The 18,306-nt window shown below is 27.3% G+C and overlaps 1 protein-coding gene across 4 annotated transcripts in view; it reads right to left on the bottom strand.

Moving 5' to 3' along the window:
• The window catches only part of Chd1 (chromodomain-helicase-DNA-binding protein 1), a 142,119-nt gene that overhangs the window by 96,753 nt on the left and 27,060 nt on the right, over positions 1-18,306 (bottom strand). For 3 of the 4 annotated variants that reach the window (XM_067263341.1, XM_067263340.1, XM_067263343.1), the window contains exon 4: positions 2,094-2,180. The exons of the other annotated variant lie outside the window; for it this stretch is intronic. In XM_067263341.1, coding sequence (XP_067119442.1) covers positions 2,094-2,180 — 87 coding nt within the window. The remainder of the gene's footprint in view (positions 1-2,093; positions 2,181-18,306) is intronic. 4 annotated transcript variants of the gene reach the window in all.

The following is an 18,306-nucleotide window of genomic DNA, read 5'->3' as shown; positions in this document are numbered from 1 at the left end:
AGCATCATGTTTTAATTTCTATTGTTTATTTAATTTTACAAAACACTTCTGTACACCTTTAAATCAACATAAATGTTTTAGTAAAGTAACATTTTTGACCTTTTAAAAAGATTGAAAATGTTACTTTATAAAAACTTTATGATGGTTTAAAGACTTACAGAAGTGTTTTGTCGTTGAGATACAGTTTATGCTGAAATAAATAGAACAGGATGCAACACAGGCCAAATTTTATTTGGCTTTATATTTGGCATTCAATATACTGTGATAATTTTGATTTTTTAAGGAGATACTCATTGTTAAAGTTTTAAAATATTGCAAAATATTTTAATGTTAAAATTTAAAATTTATTTCTAATATGATCGAAAGCCACTTCACGTAATATAAGTAAAAGTACTCATTGAGTTTTTCAATTTCTTTAAATAATTTTAGCAAATTACCATTAACATGTTATCACAATACTGACTTACTTCAGTAAAAAATTTGCTTTATTTATTATTAATTAGTTGTAAATTATTATTACTCATTCACAGTTATTTACTTTTCACAAATGAATACATAAAATAAGGTTTGTAAATTAAGTTTAAACAAAATATTTTGGTATTAAAAACCACAAAATAGCAATATTTGAAAACATTTTTTAAAACTATCAGGTCAGTCCATAAGTCCATGCACATTTTTATGACCTTGAGAAAAATCTTGTTTTGCTGTTAAAAATGTCAGTCTAATGTGATAATTTTTACACTAAAGTGTTAAATTGGATCTCATTCATATAATACTGTTCAGAATTGTGAACATTTCAGTTGTTTATTTTCGTTAAAATGGAAGTAACTGACGACTACAAAAGACATGTTTTATACTTTTTATTTTTGTGTGGTGAGAATGCTACAAATGCAGCCAAAAAATAAATACTGTACATAATCAAATTGTAATTAGTGCAAGGACTGCGCAGAAGTGGTTTGAAAGATTTAGAAACAATGATTTTAGTGTGGAGGATAAGGCTCGTACTGGAAGACCCGTTGACTTTGATGATGATGCTCTCTCTGCACTAGTTGAAGCAGAACCATCTTTAACAGTTGATGAAATTGTGAAATGTTTAAACTCATCCCATGGAACTGTTCATAGACACCTACAACAAATCGGAAAAGTTTCAAAGCTAGGAAAATGGATACCACATGAACTGTCAATAGCTAACCGACAACAACGTGTAAACATTTGCACGTCTCTTTTATCCCGAATTGCTTTAAAACCTTTTCTTGGTAGGCTGGTTACTGGAGACAAAAAATGGATCCTCTATAATAATGTGACGAGAAAAAGACAATGGATGGATCGCGACAAGCAGCCAAAACCGACTGCAAAAGGTGGGTTGCATCCAAAAAAAAATTCTTTTGTCTGTTTGGTGGGATGTCAGGTGTAATTCACTTTGAGCTGTTAGAACCTAATCAAACAATTACAGCTCAAATGTATTGTGAGCAATTAGAGCATTTAAATGAAAAATTGAAAAAAAAATTGACCGTCGTTAGCGAACAGAAAGCAGGGTTCTCTTGCAGCATAACAATGCCAGACCACACGCTGCAAAAATAACTGTACAGAAACTTGAAAGCTACAACTGGGAAATTTTACCTCATCCACCATATTCGCCAGATATTGCTCCCAGTGATTATCATCTTTTTCGCAGTTTGCAGAATTTTTTAAAAGGGAAAACTTTTGAGGATGGAAACAATGTAAAAAAGGCTATTTCTGAATATTTTGATTCAAAACCGAAATCATTTTACGAAAATGGGATTAAAAATCTACCATCAAGATGGCAAGAAATTGTACAAAATAATGGTGAATACATTATGGATTGAAATAAAATTTAATTAAAATTTTTTGCTGCTTTTTTGTAGATAAAAATACGCATGAACTTATGGACTGACCTGATAATATTAAATTAATTATTTAATTTAAATAAAAAAATATCATCATCCTAAAAGCAGAAATTCTTAAACATGCAAACTATAAATATTCAAAATTACTTATTTATATAAAAACTAAATTTATATAGATACATAAAGAATGATAATTCGGTAGTCATTTATGACCCTAGAGCTTACCTCACCAACAGTGGTATACCTCTCTGGCTCTTTGCGTGATCTAGAAGACCTTCGCACACCATAGACATCAGGAAATTCTTCCCACATCTGGCCAAAATATGCCAGAACAGGAAAGAGAAAAGAAAAAACTTAAATGCTATAATTCCCATACATAATCCCCATATACTAATTAATTGGATAACAGACGTTAATAAAAATTTTATATTTTATACAAAGACATTCAAGGAAATTGGGATTCTTAATTTAATAAGTTCTTTATAAGACCATCATTGTTCGATTTAATTGTAAATCTAAACTGGCAGATTTTCAGGTTATATTTAAATTAATTTTTAATTAATTAAATTATAGAATTATAGAGGTAGATGGTTACGCCATCTTAACTTACCGTTCCAGCATTGTTTTACTCTTCTGTTTGTTGTTTTCACCTTACGTCACAGACCTGTCTCAGGTCTGTCTTTAGTTTAAAGTTCAAAGTCCCAAATTTTAGTGTTAACCATTATATGCTTGTTGTTCAATTTTATTTTAAATTTATAAGAACAATGAATATAGAACGATTAACACTCTAATTTCAGACTCTGAATTTTTAACTAAAGACAAACCTGAGGCAGGCTTGTGAAGTGAGCCAAAAATGTTTGTCAGAAGTGTAAAAAGTGTTGAAACAATGAGTTAAGGTATTGCTATTACTGTGTTGAAATTCATTTCAGTATGGATATTTTAATCTTGTGTTAAGACTAATGATTAGAAATCAAATATGAGATTAATCTCCAGTTTCTATAATTAATGAAATTCTGTTTTAGTTGAGAGCTAAATTAAAATCCAGTAAGTCCTGAATACTTTTAAACCTCTCCTCAATAATGAGTTGGAAAGCTCAAAAGTATTTAAGGCTCATTAGATTTATAAAGCAGAATTTAATCAAAACTAGAAATTAGTTTTAAATGTAACTAAGTAATTTATAAAAATCAAAGATTAATTCAGAGTGAGATTCAAATCCACAACTTATGTAGATATGTTATCTTACAGTTATGTTATACACATCTCTGGCCAACATTTGCTTCCAGGTATATTTTTAGTAGAATTATTATGCTATATAGGTTAATTGCAGTTTAATTATATATCTTTATGCTGAATTCTACAATTTGGTTGAAAATTAGAATAAACATAGCTTGAAAAACTGACAGTTTAGTTTTACTACTAATTAATGCAATGTTCAATTCATGTTTACACATTGTCTGATTTGTTATTTATGACAAATCCCTGTTATCTTCAACAAACAGTAAGTCATGAATTAATTTTTTAATATTCTGTCAACAGTTTCTATTTAACATGTTCTATCAATCAATTTTAATATTTAAATATCAACTATTTGATAATTAAAATTTGTTTGGACATCAAATTACCAAAAAATTCCTATATAACAGTACACACACACAGTATATAAGACAATGAGATATTTAAAATGTGATCAAATTGTCTGGATCAAATCATCAAATGTATATATCCAGAGGTGGTATTTGAAATATTTTACAACTGGTATGCTCAGTTGTGGGGTGTTTTCAAAAATTTTTTTTGTAAAATTGCATTGTACACATTTATTTACTTATAATTATTAGCATATCATGCAGGAATTATATTCTTAAAAATCTACTCTCAACAATTTCCAAATCAAAGTTTGGTTTTGACAAGTTGTATGGGGACTTTTTCTTTCACTTGGTTTATCACTTACCAGATTATGTCCTTGTCTCAAGCAGGATTTAAAATCAGAACTGCATGTAATTTTTCCATTAAACTAATTGTTATTTAATGATTTATTGTCTATATTAGTAATTTCTTTTAATATTAATAATGTTATTCATTGTATCCTCTTTCAGCTTTGGAAGAATTAACAGCAACAGCATTCAAAATTCTTTTAGCTCTTAAATACTTCAGTTCCAGCTTCCTTAGAAACACTTATTTAACTCTCTCCAATATTTATTTGACATATGATAATAAAGTTTATAGAGAAAATGTTTAAAAAAGTTTACTTTCTTTTTTTTAAAATATTTTCACACTGTGGACACTAAGGTCTTTTTATCAAGCCCATTGATTCAGCCTGACCTACAGTGGAATGGTCAGATAGTGAAAGAATGCCTGATATATCCAGGACAGACTGCCTATGAAAAATTTCTTGAAGTTTTTTGACCTGTCTGGATTTGTTCCCAGGTACCCTAAGTGGTAGGTTATTACCTTACTGCCTTGGCCATCATCTTAAATCAAGTTACATTCTGCATGAACAAAATCTTATGTTCTAGTTATTCTTGGTTAACTCACAAAAAATCTTATCCCAGTTAACTTTCTTTGCATAAACATAGTATAATTTTTAGAATATGTTATTACTTTATGTATAACTAAAACATACTTCAGTATTTATTTAATTTAATTAAGCATGTTAGTTGAGACACTACATCTGCCTTTTATGGAAATTAATAGAATGTTTGTAAATAAATTTATGAATATGCTTCTGTTTTCTTTATTTATTTAACTAATGGTCATGGCCCCCACATGGTAGTGACTCAATTTGGACTCCAGTCAGGGGGCCCGGTATAAAGACGGGCAGCTTGTATTTTTTGCCTTGCTTGGATTTTCTTGTAGAAAATTGTGTTAAATTTAATTGGAGTATCTATTGACATAATATTGACATCTATTGACCTAATTCTTGACATAGTTTAATTAATATTCTAAGCTACTATTAGAATATTAATTAAACTATGTCAAGAATTAGGTACTATTATTAACTTAATATAACTATCATATAAGTATAAAAATTACTTTTCTGAGTCACAAGGAAAGCCGAAAAACTTTTATCAGAATTTTTCTGTTTACAATTGTGGTAATTGACAGCCAAACAATATCTTCCATGATTTTTTGCCATTTTGATAATTTGACAATTGAGAGGGGCTCACCAATGGTCCTGGTCTGGGGGCCCTGCTGTAGAATGTGAGGATCATGCTAATGGTATTATGATAAAATTAAATAATGCCTTTAATGACTAGTATGGTCATACTGGCTAAATATTACCACTGAATATATCTCATTAAAATCATTATCCATCTGAATAAGAATACAAAAGCAAATAACAGGATATATTCAATCAACATTTCAGAGAAATGTTATTAGAAGATATAATTAAAACTAATATGTTTTAAAATACAAAAAGAGTCAGTCACAAAGACTTTTTATCTATAATTTCACAATCAACAGTTGTTTCTACTGCAAGAATTACAATATATTAAGGAATGAATATATATCTCAGTTTAATAAAGTATGTTATTACTACAATACAACACACATTTATGAATTAGGTTGTATAAAACTATAAAATTATCAATTATAATGGCAAACTATTCCACATATTGATTGTATTTGAAGGTCTAGTAATTTATCTCTGTAACCAACTAAAAGGTCTTGGAAGTGATCAACAACTAAAACATATAAGGCCTGTTCAGGATAATATCTTTCATAATCATATCTGACAAAATCTAATTATATTATAAACGTATCAAAATATGTAAAGCAATGAGAAGTACATTTATATAGAGAATTTAAAACATTTAACATTTAAAAATAAAAATATTTTTTAACATTTTGTGTTTATTTTTAAAGAAAAGGTCCCAATTTTTCTTGAACATCCCATGTATATTAGAGTAAAAATAAGTAACTATAAAATATCTGAACTTAATTATTCTGTTCACTTAAATTAGTAATTTCATTTAACCATTATAAATATATTTATTGTTATATGAAATTATATAATAGTAAATTCATTAAAATATTTGTTAAAAACTAAATTTTTTTACATATGTTAGAATTTGATTTATAATACGTTAATAACTATAGAAAATTATTTCTAACAATAACATATAAAGAATGATTTTATTAGATTATAAAAAAATTTATTTTTGTTTAAAAACTATAAAGAATAGTAATTGAATATCATAAAATCACAAAAAAAAATGCTTCATTAAAAATGAAGTTTTTAATTACTAAATATTTTCACATTAGAAGATGGTTAATTTTTTTGGTTTCAAACAAAAATTCTGCTTATTAATAAATGAAGCTAGGTATCCACATGCAATGATTATTGGTGCCAATAGACTGGTTTCAGTTTGTGTAGAAACATGCAAATTTAGGTAATGCCACTTGGCTGATGCCAATAATTACTGTGCCATTAAACTGACATGCTCCTGACACCAATAATCATTGTATGTAAAAACCTAGCTTTAGTTCTAAAGGGACTTATCCTGAATAAGTCTATCAACTCTATTAATTAATTTTCTATGTATACACAAAAGTGCTGAAATATTTTCAGGGAGCTAGAAAAAATATTTATGAGATTAATGTTTTCGGGATATTTCAAAAACATTAATATAAATAATTTTTATGATTTTTTTTTGAAGATATTTGCAGTGTTTTTGTGTGTAAATATAAACCATCAATAACAATTGAAAATATTAAAATTCTGTAATATTTTTATTTGACATCATTAATCAATATTTTTAATTATATCTTCAGTCATTCACAGGCTATACATAAATGGCTAAAAGATACATGGAATAATAAAATATATTTGAATTTTAATATAAAAATAATGAATGATTTAAAATAAGCATGTATATAAAATTTTTAAATATGTATACATTACTATTGAGAATATATCATATTATTTTAGTTGTAAATATTCAAGACAGTTTTAGATTTCCCTTATCTACATTCTTCAAACAATGACTGGTTTCTTTTGGTTTATAAATCACAAAGTTTTCATATTTAGCATTTCATTCCAAAAGTTTAAAATTTAATCTTCTTAATTTAAAATGAACTTTTGTTTGAATCGCTTAAAAACAAATAGTATAAATAACCTAAAATTTTTTAAATTTAAATCCTTTTTATTCCTAACAAATCAATTTATTTTCATGTTATTTTTACAATTTAGTATTAAAACAAAAAACTTAAAAACTTCATTATAATTATGACTATTATCAAATCATTATTCTAAATAATTAAAAAATAATAATTTCATTTAAAATATTTAATTGTGAATTTTTTTAATATTTAAAGTTCTTAATAGTTCTGCAAGATGTTACTAACCTACACATCATTTATTTAATTACAAATCAGATAATCCTTTTAAAAAAAGTCTGTCTTTGCTTATGCATAATTATTCTTAATTATCAAAATAAAACAATCACATATATGCCATCCATATCAAATTTTAATTACTTTTCAGCAAACTAGAATGTACCTTTATATCTGATATCCTATGATAGAATGCAGAAAACTAAAACTAGGTAAAATATGACATAACTGACAATTTCTATTCTGATTTCTGCTGACGGTTGTATTATTATTATTAATATTAATATATAAATTTACAACCATACTATTGCTGAAGGAAATTTTATTTTACATGTTTTATTTATTGAGGTGACAACAGCCTACTATATAAGATTGATTCTGCTGTAAGACTATTATTCCTGAGGAGTGACATGAACAAAGGATGAAGACCTCTTGAAGTCTTTCAATTATTTTTTGTGATTTTTAAAATATAATTATCAGCCTGGCTGCTATTTTTATTATTAAAAATTTTGATCTTCCTCCATATATAAATATAATGATAAAATAATAATAATAATAATACATATCTGAACTGATAAAATAACTTTCTAATAAAGAATAAAAAAAAAAGTAGAAATGAAAAAAAATTACTCTATATTTCACCTTTCTATGAAACTTATCTACCTAGAATATGATACTTCCGAACATAAAATCCAGCGAGAAAAATAGAAATATTTATTGAAGAGAACAAATGTTTTTATTTTTCTCATTGGATTTTAGAGGTTTGGAAGTGTATTATATACTCTAGGATAAGGGATTCTAAAAAATAAAAAATCTACCTATTAATTAGAACAACAAAATCTCACAAGAAGAATTTTAAATGTTTGTATATTGAAACTTACTACCTATCTTGTCCATAAATATCACTTGAAAATGCCATATTCAAGAAATCATAAATATGCTCACTTCTCCTCTGTGCAGCAAGATGTATTATATTAATTTATTCTCATGCCTTGGCAATTAGCTGATATTGAAACTGTTATTCTTTATTCAAGTAATGAATTTTTTGAAATCATGAAATTTATATATCCAATATTCAATTTATTAAATTTTTATATTTTAAGTATGCTATAATTGATATTACTGACCATTTTATTTATATTCATTAAGAGTACATAGTTTATATCAGAAATAATTAAATTACAAAGCATAGCACTGGAAATTTAAGCTATAAATGTTTGAAATATTACACAAAACAAAGAATTCTTATCATGAGCATAAAACCAACAAAATTAATTTTATTTATATTTCATTATAAAAAGAAATTTGATATAATAAATTGCTTCATTAAACTGATAACAATAATAGTGTGGATTAAATACAGTCAAACCTGTTTTTATGCGGTGGATAGGGACCGCATTAAAAAAAACGCATAAAAAAAAAAATCGCACGAAACTTCACGAATGGCTGTAAAAAATAGTTTTCGCAACACAATTAAAAAAATATTTTTTTTATGCGGTCAACAGGGACCGCATAAAAAAGTCTCACATAGAAAATAACTCAAAACCGTACAAATAGAATTTATTGACAACAGATGTCAGCACTTGACTGCATCGTCTGGTCTATCGTCTGTTTTACATATTTTTGTCCAGGTGGTGTTTTGTTGACTTAAAAAGTAAATTATTTCATTTTTCGCATATTCATGCAATAATATTACTATAATAAGTGCATTTATCTATAATAAGTGCATTTATGCTATAATAAGTTTATTTAGCTATAATAAGTCAACGTGAGACATGACGAATCGCACGAGACTAGTTGCCAACTATACCGCACAAATAAAAAAATCGCACAAAAAAACCGCACAAATTAAAAATTCGCATTAAAAAAATCGCACATAAAAAGAGCGTATAAAAACAGGTTTGACTGTATTGTACTTATGTCATAATTTACAATTTTCTTTCTTTTTTTTGTAAACAGAAACTTTCAATATTTCATATTTTGCTAACTATTTTTCTTAAAAATCAGAAATGACAGGAAATCCTTTTTAGTTCAAAATTCAAAGGACAAAATAATTGTAACTTTGAATTATTGAGTTTCAAATTATCCAAGATTTACGCATATCTATACACTATGCCAAATTCAACATAACTGATGTAATTTATTAGGCAAACAGAATATGGATATATACAAATAACACTATTTTTATTAATTAATAAGTAATAATAATAATATAAATGTAAAGGTAAACAGTGGCGCAAAATGTAGTAAGTTCCCGAAATTTAGTAGCCTACAGCCCTATAAATATCTCAATCTGCTACTATAGCCCAATCTTGCAATCCTGAAAATCAACTGTATTTTACGAGATAACAGAAAAAAGTGTAATCCATGGGTCCATGAAACCCAAAAATGTGTTACTGTAAAAGCAAAGTAATATAGACCAGATTAGAATTGTTCTTGGTTTCTTGTTCTCTTACAGAATAGAGGCTCTTCCATCTACGCAAATGCATTGCCACTGGTATATCAGAGTTTGGGCAGAATTTTCACTTCAAATTTCAAGGTAGCCGTATTTCGGACTAACCGAATTACTTAACATGTAGACCTCTTTATCCCTGGCCAGAACAAAAGTAAAGTTATGAAGTAATGGGATTTTGAACTATACAGGTTCGAATTAACGAGGATTTCCTGTATTTGTTAGCTGTTTTCAAACGATTTGTAATTCCAACAAACTGTAAATGGCACTGTATAAATTTCAAATGGCAGATGCAAACAGGACAAGTTTGCTTGCTTACATTGACATGAAATGATGTTATACATGTTATTAATGTAAATACAGTCCAGGTTGTTTGAAAAAAAAACAAAAAAAAAAAAAAAAAAGACAGTATAGTGAATGAAAGCTATATTAAACAGAATTTAATTAAGATTATTACTAAGTCTGCAACCTCCAGTATTTATTCCCACTGCACAAAATCAGTTTTATTATTCATAAATAATAATAATAATAATAATAATAATAATAATAATAATAATAATAAATAACAACTCAATGCAAATATACTTGTATTGCTGTTAATTCAGAAAATGTTAGCATATTTGTACATTATTTTTGTTTGCTTGTAGGAAAGTTGTATTTCATAATTGCCATACAGGATCAGGTCATAAATACTAAAAACTACAGAAAACACATATCAAAGATGCAACACTCACAAATGACACATGCAGAAAATGTCACATCATGCCAGAAACTATACAACACATCACCTCTGGTTGCAAGCTCTTGGCACAGACAGATTATTTACACAGACATAATCAAGTAGCAAATATAATACACCAAGAGCTTGCAAAGAAAACACAAATTAGTAGACATCCACGAACCATACTACAAATACATTCCACAGACAGTATTGGAAAACAACACGCACAAAATGTACTACGACAGAGCCATAATCACAGATAAAACAATTTACCACAACAGACCAGACATCACACTCATTGACAAACACAATAAAATCACATACATTATAGACATATCCATTCCAAACACTCACAATATACAAAACGCATGCACTGAAAAAATTAGCAAGTACACAGAACTCGCCCAGGAAATAAGGCATCTGTGGAGGATGGATAGGGTGCTTATTGTACCTGTTGTTCTCTCCTCTATAGGTGTCATACCACACACACTACACAAAAGCCTGGGCACATTAGAATTGAATAGAAACACATACATCACACATACAGAAGGCCACTATATTGAATACATGTCATATTGTGAGAAAAATTCCTGAATACAGACAGTATAGTGAATGAAAGCTATATTAAACAGAATTTAATTAAGATTATTACTAAGTCTGCAACCTCCAGTATTTATTCCCACTGCACAAAATCAGTTTTATTATTCATAAATAATAATAATAATAATAATAATAATAATAATAATAATAATAATAAATAACAACTCAATGCAAATATACTTGTATTGCTGTTAATTCAGAAAATGTTAGCATATTTGTACATTATTTTTGTTTGCTTGTAGGAAAGTTGTATTTTAACATACTTATAAATAATAAATAATAAGTAGTAAGATATCTTAAATTCAAAATTTAGCACATATAGGAAACTCTTGTATAACACAGAAGTTCTGAACATGGTGAAAGATTTATAGCAAAATCTCACATTTCTGAGCTTTTGTGTGGGAAAAACTTTCCTGTTGTATTAGATATAATTTTTTGATATTTCCATTCTTTTTAGTAAATTGTCATTATTCACTGGCTAGATGTCTAAAAAATAATTTGGAATTTCCTATACTTTATTTTGTTGAGCAACTCCTATGTTAGATTAAATGGCACTGAACTTATGTTGTTTGAGACCATTAAATATTCAACAATATTGTTACTTTTTAAGATTTTATTATAATTACTTTCATTGTGCTGCAATTTTAAAAAATTGTAGACCTATAAATTCCCACTGTTGTCCATTCATCTATCTCTCCTTAATGTTGCGAATGGAGTTAGATAGATGAAAGACAAGACCAGATATGGAAACCTTAGGGGTAGGAGACTCTACTTAACTATATATTAACTTCCAATGCAAACTGGAAGTTAAAATAGAGGTATTATGTACAAAAGAAAGCCACTACTAATTTGAGGTGGAGAGCATTGGACGATGTCACAATAAATAATTGCTCATTTTTATTTTAGATTATTAATTTTTCAGAATATGTATCACTCGACTTTGTTCTTAAGAATTTTACTTTTTTTGTTATAAAATAAATTCCAATTCTAAATTATACTTAAAGAAAAGAATGAAAGATATAATTTTGGATTGTCTTAATAAAAGAGAAAGACATCATATGTTGCAAAGCCCTTAAATTTAAATTTAAAAATAATATGGACCATAGATAAATTAGAAATATTATTGTACAGAATCTTCTATTTCTACAAATTTGACAGATTTTTTTTTTTTTTTTTTGTTAAATTTTAGAAGGTAACTCCCCTTTCTCTTACTTATATTTGGTCTTATATAACAGTTTTTCACTACACAAAATTTTATAAAAACTTAACTACCATATTATACAAGAGTGTCATTCTTTAGACTAATCTTGGATTTGAATCTTTGAATGAATTAAGTTGAAAGTGCTTGAAAAGTATTTAGAATAATTTATTTTAAAATGATTATCATATTGAAATATTTAAGTATTTCAGAGAAATATAAAGCATTATATAAATATTTTTCTTTATGGTCAATTCTAAATTCTTAAAACAAATGATTCAAATTTCTACTCTGTATTAATTAGAATTTTTGACACCAGAGGGTGTTGACTTGGCTGGAATCACTAATACCAACAAAAAATATAAAATAAAATTTTAAAACTTCTATAAAATAATGCAATAAAATTTGAAATAAATATAAATTTTTAAATATCTTATTTTCTAGAATAAATATATATGTATATAAATATTTGATAACGTAAGCCCAAATAAAATCATAATAAATTATTACTTAAATTTTAATAGTTAAGATAAGAATTAATAACACAGAAAAACATAAAAATATAGCAAATGTCCATAAGATTAAGTTTACAATTAAATTATTAAGTAGAAGAATTATGAGAATTATAGGATACTAATTCTTTCTGATAAAAGTAAAAAATTACATATTATTTACATTAAAATAAAAGCTTAAATGGATCCATTAAATGTAACTGCATATAAAAGTAATTAAGTGAGATAATAAAGTATTACTTTTTCTAAAAATGATAAAAAAATAAAAATGTCAAAAGTAAATTTGAAATTAAATTTACTTTGCAAATTCTTACCTATATATTTTATGTAAATTAGCAATAAAACTAATTTACTTTGATACAATATCCAACTAATTATTATAAAAACTGATATTTATTCAATGGCTACTTGTAAACAGTATCTATGTGATATTATCATGCAGAAACTTTTAATAATTTCATTCTAAGCTATATGTAATTGTTGGGCTAATGTAGCTTAAAATGAAAAAGTTTTAGACAAATTTTCATTCAACTGAAGATGTCAAACAAATCACACACATCTCCAAAGAAATCACTTTATTTGGAATAACAAAATCACTAATTTGCATTAAATTTAATTATTAGAGAGAATATATTATTATCAAGTAAATAAAAAGATTAATTTCCAGTTAAAATTATCAATTTAACATTGTGATATATTATGCAAATTCTATCACCTTATATAATTACAAAGCACTTTGTTCTGTTCAAAAAAATCACAACATACAATTTAAAAAAGGAACAAATTTAAAAGAATTCAACAATGAGTTGTGTAACTTTTCCAACAAGAGTTAAAACTGTGTGTATGGTGTCATCTGATTTTATTTTAAAAACTTTTTATATTACTAAGTATTAATAAATATCAAAAAGCTGATTTTGAGAGTAGAGACAAGTTTTATAAAAAAATTATAAATGCTAATAATGAGCAAAATCTTCATTAAGTCTGACCTCACTTGAGATATGACACAACCTCCTCTATTGCCCCTATGCTCCTTATCTTTAATCACCAAAATTTAATAGCATCAATTCCCCTAAAATATAAACCTCCCTGCAAAATTTCAGAAATTTCAACAAAAAGCATAGGAGTTATTAAGCTTCAAAGTAGGTAAACAAAATCATGCCACACAAACATCCATACAAACAGAAAAAACTGCCAATGTTTTTTTGCATTTCCTGAACAAAGTCCCCAAAAACATAAAAATCTTGGAAGATCATTTTTTTGACCAACCATCATACTTTCTGTTATGTAAAATAGATGGGAAATTATAAACACGCTCATTTTTGAAGTATAAATTAATATTGGAATACTTAACACTAGAATTAATCTATATCTCTACATAGGGAAAAAATATCAAACAATAAATAATTTAAACAAATTGTATTTTTATTTATTAGTATTGAAATAAGCTGTAAAACATGTAGTATCTAAACTTATGTTTTCTCTCACTTACGACAGTTTTTACCTGTCCATTAAGGAAATTATATAATAAAAAACATATTTCTAGGTCTGATCATTCATATATAATACCAAAATTAATTTGGTGCTAATTTTTTTCCACAACTTTTAGATATGATTGGATAGTGGTGAATATCTAGTTTTGAAAAACACAGAAAGTAGAGTCTACTTTTTCCTATAATTTTGAATTTTTGTAGAGCTTTTGTAAACCTATCTTAATTTAGAAATGTTCAAATTACCAAATCAATTTTACTAAAAAGCAATGTTTGTTATGAGATACTGTTGAAATTGTTTATTTTGTGCACTTTAACTGTTTATTTTCTTTTCAATATAATTTTTTTTTAGTTTGCTGTTGTTGTTTTTATATATTGATTTTATGTTATTAAATTATACTTTTATGGTTTGAAAAATGAGTATTTAATCTCTTAGAAACTTTGAAGTTATTAACAAAATTTCTTAGCAGTAGTTCAGAGATTGAAGGTATTTCCAATTTCTGATCTACTACTTATGTGAAGATTTTGAAATTTCATCTTTTAATGAATCATTTTTATTTCATTTTCTGACTGTCCTGTAGGCAATAACAGAGTATTTTTATCATATCCATCATGGGTTCATCCAAGCTAAAATGGAAGTAACCAGACAGTACAGATAATGCTTAAGATTCGAATGAACTGTCTTTAAAACTTCTAATGAGTCAGCTACATAATTTATTTCCATTCATTTGTTTAGTTTTATATCTTTCACTATTTTCATTATGTTAAATTTTATAATGTAAGTGCATATTTGTAAGAATATAATGAGTAAAAAAATTTTCTAGATAATTACTATAGTAGTATAATGCAGTGAAAATACATCTGAGAATCATTTTAATTTTGAATTTTTAATTCAAAAGTTATAATAAACCTGTTTTCAGAAAAATTGAAAACAACAGCTCAATATCTTCTAACCTGATTACCGGTATTAATAAACACACTTGACAAATCTTTATTTCTGGTAACATTTCAATAAACAATTCACAGAATTATACATCAAATTAGAGGGAAAAAGCATTAAGATAAACTAAAGTAAGTTAGTCAAATGCTTTTTGTCTTTTACAGCATCTTTATAAAAAAAATTATTTCAAGACAATAGGAATTAACTTGATAAACAGCAGTAAAACCAAAAATGTTAGAGACTAAATAAAAAATTCATTTAAGATGCTAAAAACATTTACTAAAGACTATATGAAAATGGAAAAATTTGTTTTAATAGGAAAAACAAAAACAAGAATACACAGCACTTTTGGAATCTTAGAATGCAAGTTTCTGTAGTTTATATTGATAGTATGTATATATGCATATATACTAACAAATTGTAACAAAGTAAAGCAAAAAAATAAATAATTCAAATGGACAATATAACACTAAAAATTAATGATAAATGGTACATATTGAGTTATCAGATTACACTAATTTTCAAACAAAGTCATTCAAATGAAAATGTAACATCAAACCTTTAGTGAGTGATATAAGACTTATGGAACAAAGTAATGTTTTCAACTATTTTTAGAAGCTGTCATCAGATTACATATTCACATTCTTCAATTTCAGAATGTGGTAGCACAAGCGATTAACACAGAACACAAAAAAGTCACTTAAAATCCTTTGATGTCACATGTAAACTTAAAATCCTTTGATGTCACATGTCAATGGTTTAATAAAATGAAAACAACACCTTTTTACAAGATTCCAGCAACAAATTTAATCGTATAAAAATGTTTTCAACTGATTTGATCAGCCTTCTTCAGTTAAACGAACAAAAACTAAAAAGAACGAACTAATAATTCAAATTTACGAAATCCTGAGAACAAAGAATTTTCGCGATTGCACAGACAATGCAATAACGATATACCGATAAGCGATAATAAAATTGCAGGTTCTTGACAAAATATACAATATTCCATTCCTACGTTATCCAATAAACGATTTCCAGGCAGACGACAGCCATCCGTGTCCCTGTGGTTGATGCATTGAGACGTTAATTGTGCCTTATATATCTCTAATTTCTCCATGTGTCTAACAGCCTGTTTAGACCTAGTGGCTTTTATGATGGTAGCACTATCCCAGTGTACTGTTTTTTGCTGCTCATTTCCGTGTGGTTGTTGTTTATGCCTCTGCATACTCGTAATTAGTTGGTTTACGTCCTTCCTCCAAAGGCATAAACAACAACCACACAGAAATGAGCAGCGAAAAACAGTAATCATGGACTATATTCCGTTTATTAACAAGATTATTAAGAAGGTGTCCAAGGAAAGGAAACTACGTATAGTGTATAGACGCAACCCGACGATGTACCGTCTATTAAGGAATGATAAGAGGAAAGAGAAACCAAATGAACTAACAAAAGTGTACTTGATACCAATCAGAGACCAACGTTTTAAGTCCGATCTGGTGTACTGTACATTGGGGCCACCTTGCATAGTTTACAAAAGAGATTAAAAGAACATAAACAATCTGTTAATAGGACCATTGACAGCACAGTCCTAGCAGCATTTGCTAGGCAACAAGAGATCACAGTACACTGGGATAGTGCTACCATCATAAAAGCCACTAGATCTAAACAGGCTGTTATACCCTATTCACACTGTACATTTTAAGCCAGCTTAAATGACTAAGCCAGCTTAAGGTATGAAATATGAACGGAACTGACTTAACGTTAAACCGGTTTAACTACTAAACTGGCTCAGCTTAAATCGCTTTCTCAAAGGAGCTTAAGTCGCTTCAAGCTTTCCACGAGGTCCGCCATAAGTTCAAAAATAATGGCGGAAGCAGATGTGCAGGTACAAATGTTCGAACAAACGATACTCTTCTCTGTTAGCATGTATATGCTGCTTCGGTACAAGAAGTTTAAATGATAATATAAATTTCTTGTTTACGAAAAAAAATATATATATACATAAATTTCTGTCAAAAATCCATTCTTATTACAGTTCTATCGCTAAACTGATATAAACACTGAGAGAATCGTGCTGCCAACGACAACGACATCACTGATAATAAATGTTAATAATTCCTAACTAACGTCTTATGCTCTTTAAATAAGTTATTTATAATTTAAATTACTAAACATAAATTAATTTATGATGATTTACGAAAAATAAGCAAAAGTTTGATTTTATTTAAAATGTAATATTGAGTACACCCACTTGAGGGCTAAGCGAATTATTCGCTTTAATTACCTAGTGTGAACGAGTAGTTAATCTTGTTTTCGACAATGCGACTTAACTTAATTCTGCTTAAATCTTAATCCCGATTAAAATGTACAGTGTGAATAGGGTATTAGACACATGGAGAAATTAGAGATATATAAGGCACAATTAACGTCTCAATGCAACAACCACAGGGACGCGGATGGGCTGTCGTCTGCCTGGAAATCGTTTATTGGATAACGTAGGAATGGAATATTGTATATTTTGTCAAGAACCTGCAATTTTATTACCGCTTATTGGTATATCGTTATAGCATTGTCTGCGCAATAGCGAAAATTCTTTCCGTTCTCAGGATTTTGTAAATTTGAATTATTAGTTCGTTCTTTTTATTTTTTGTTCGTTTAACTGAAGAAGGCTGATCAAATCAGTTGAAAACGTTTTTATACGATTAAATTTGTTGCTAAAATCTTGTAAAAAGGTGTTGTTTTCATTTTATTATACCAATTCCAGTAAGTTTGTTATTTTTATTTTTTTAGTCAATGGTTTATGCCATGATTTTCTAAACTATTGAATTTAAATGTGTAATCCAATGATAACTACTAAAAGCATTAGTTTGTTCTATAAATCTGTTGCTGGACATTAAAGATATGTTTTTTTTTTTATTTTGCATCCAGTATAATGTATGCTTGACTAAATTCTTGTCATAATTAATAAGCTTAAACATTGTAACATATTTCATCATTTTTTTTTCAATAGTATATTAGCATTTTTGTTTGAAATCTTTGAATAGTCATTCATGAGACACATTTCTGGTTTTTGAAAGCAGCACATGGTTTATCTACTGAGCAAACACAATACTTTGAATGATTTGATTTTGGCATGTATATCATCCAAAGTTAAAAATCAGTCAAATTTAACTTTTCTATAGAAAAAATAAACT

This window comes from Centruroides vittatus, unplaced genomic scaffold, assembly GCF_030686945.1.
Source record: "Centruroides vittatus isolate TY-2023 unplaced genomic scaffold, ASM3068694v2 contig_1773, whole genome shotgun sequence".
NCBI lineage: Eukaryota > Metazoa > Arthropoda > Arachnida > Scorpiones > Buthidae > Centruroides > Centruroides vittatus.
Note: the sequence above shows the minus strand (reverse complement) of the source record. Positions and strands in the feature narration are given on the sequence as shown.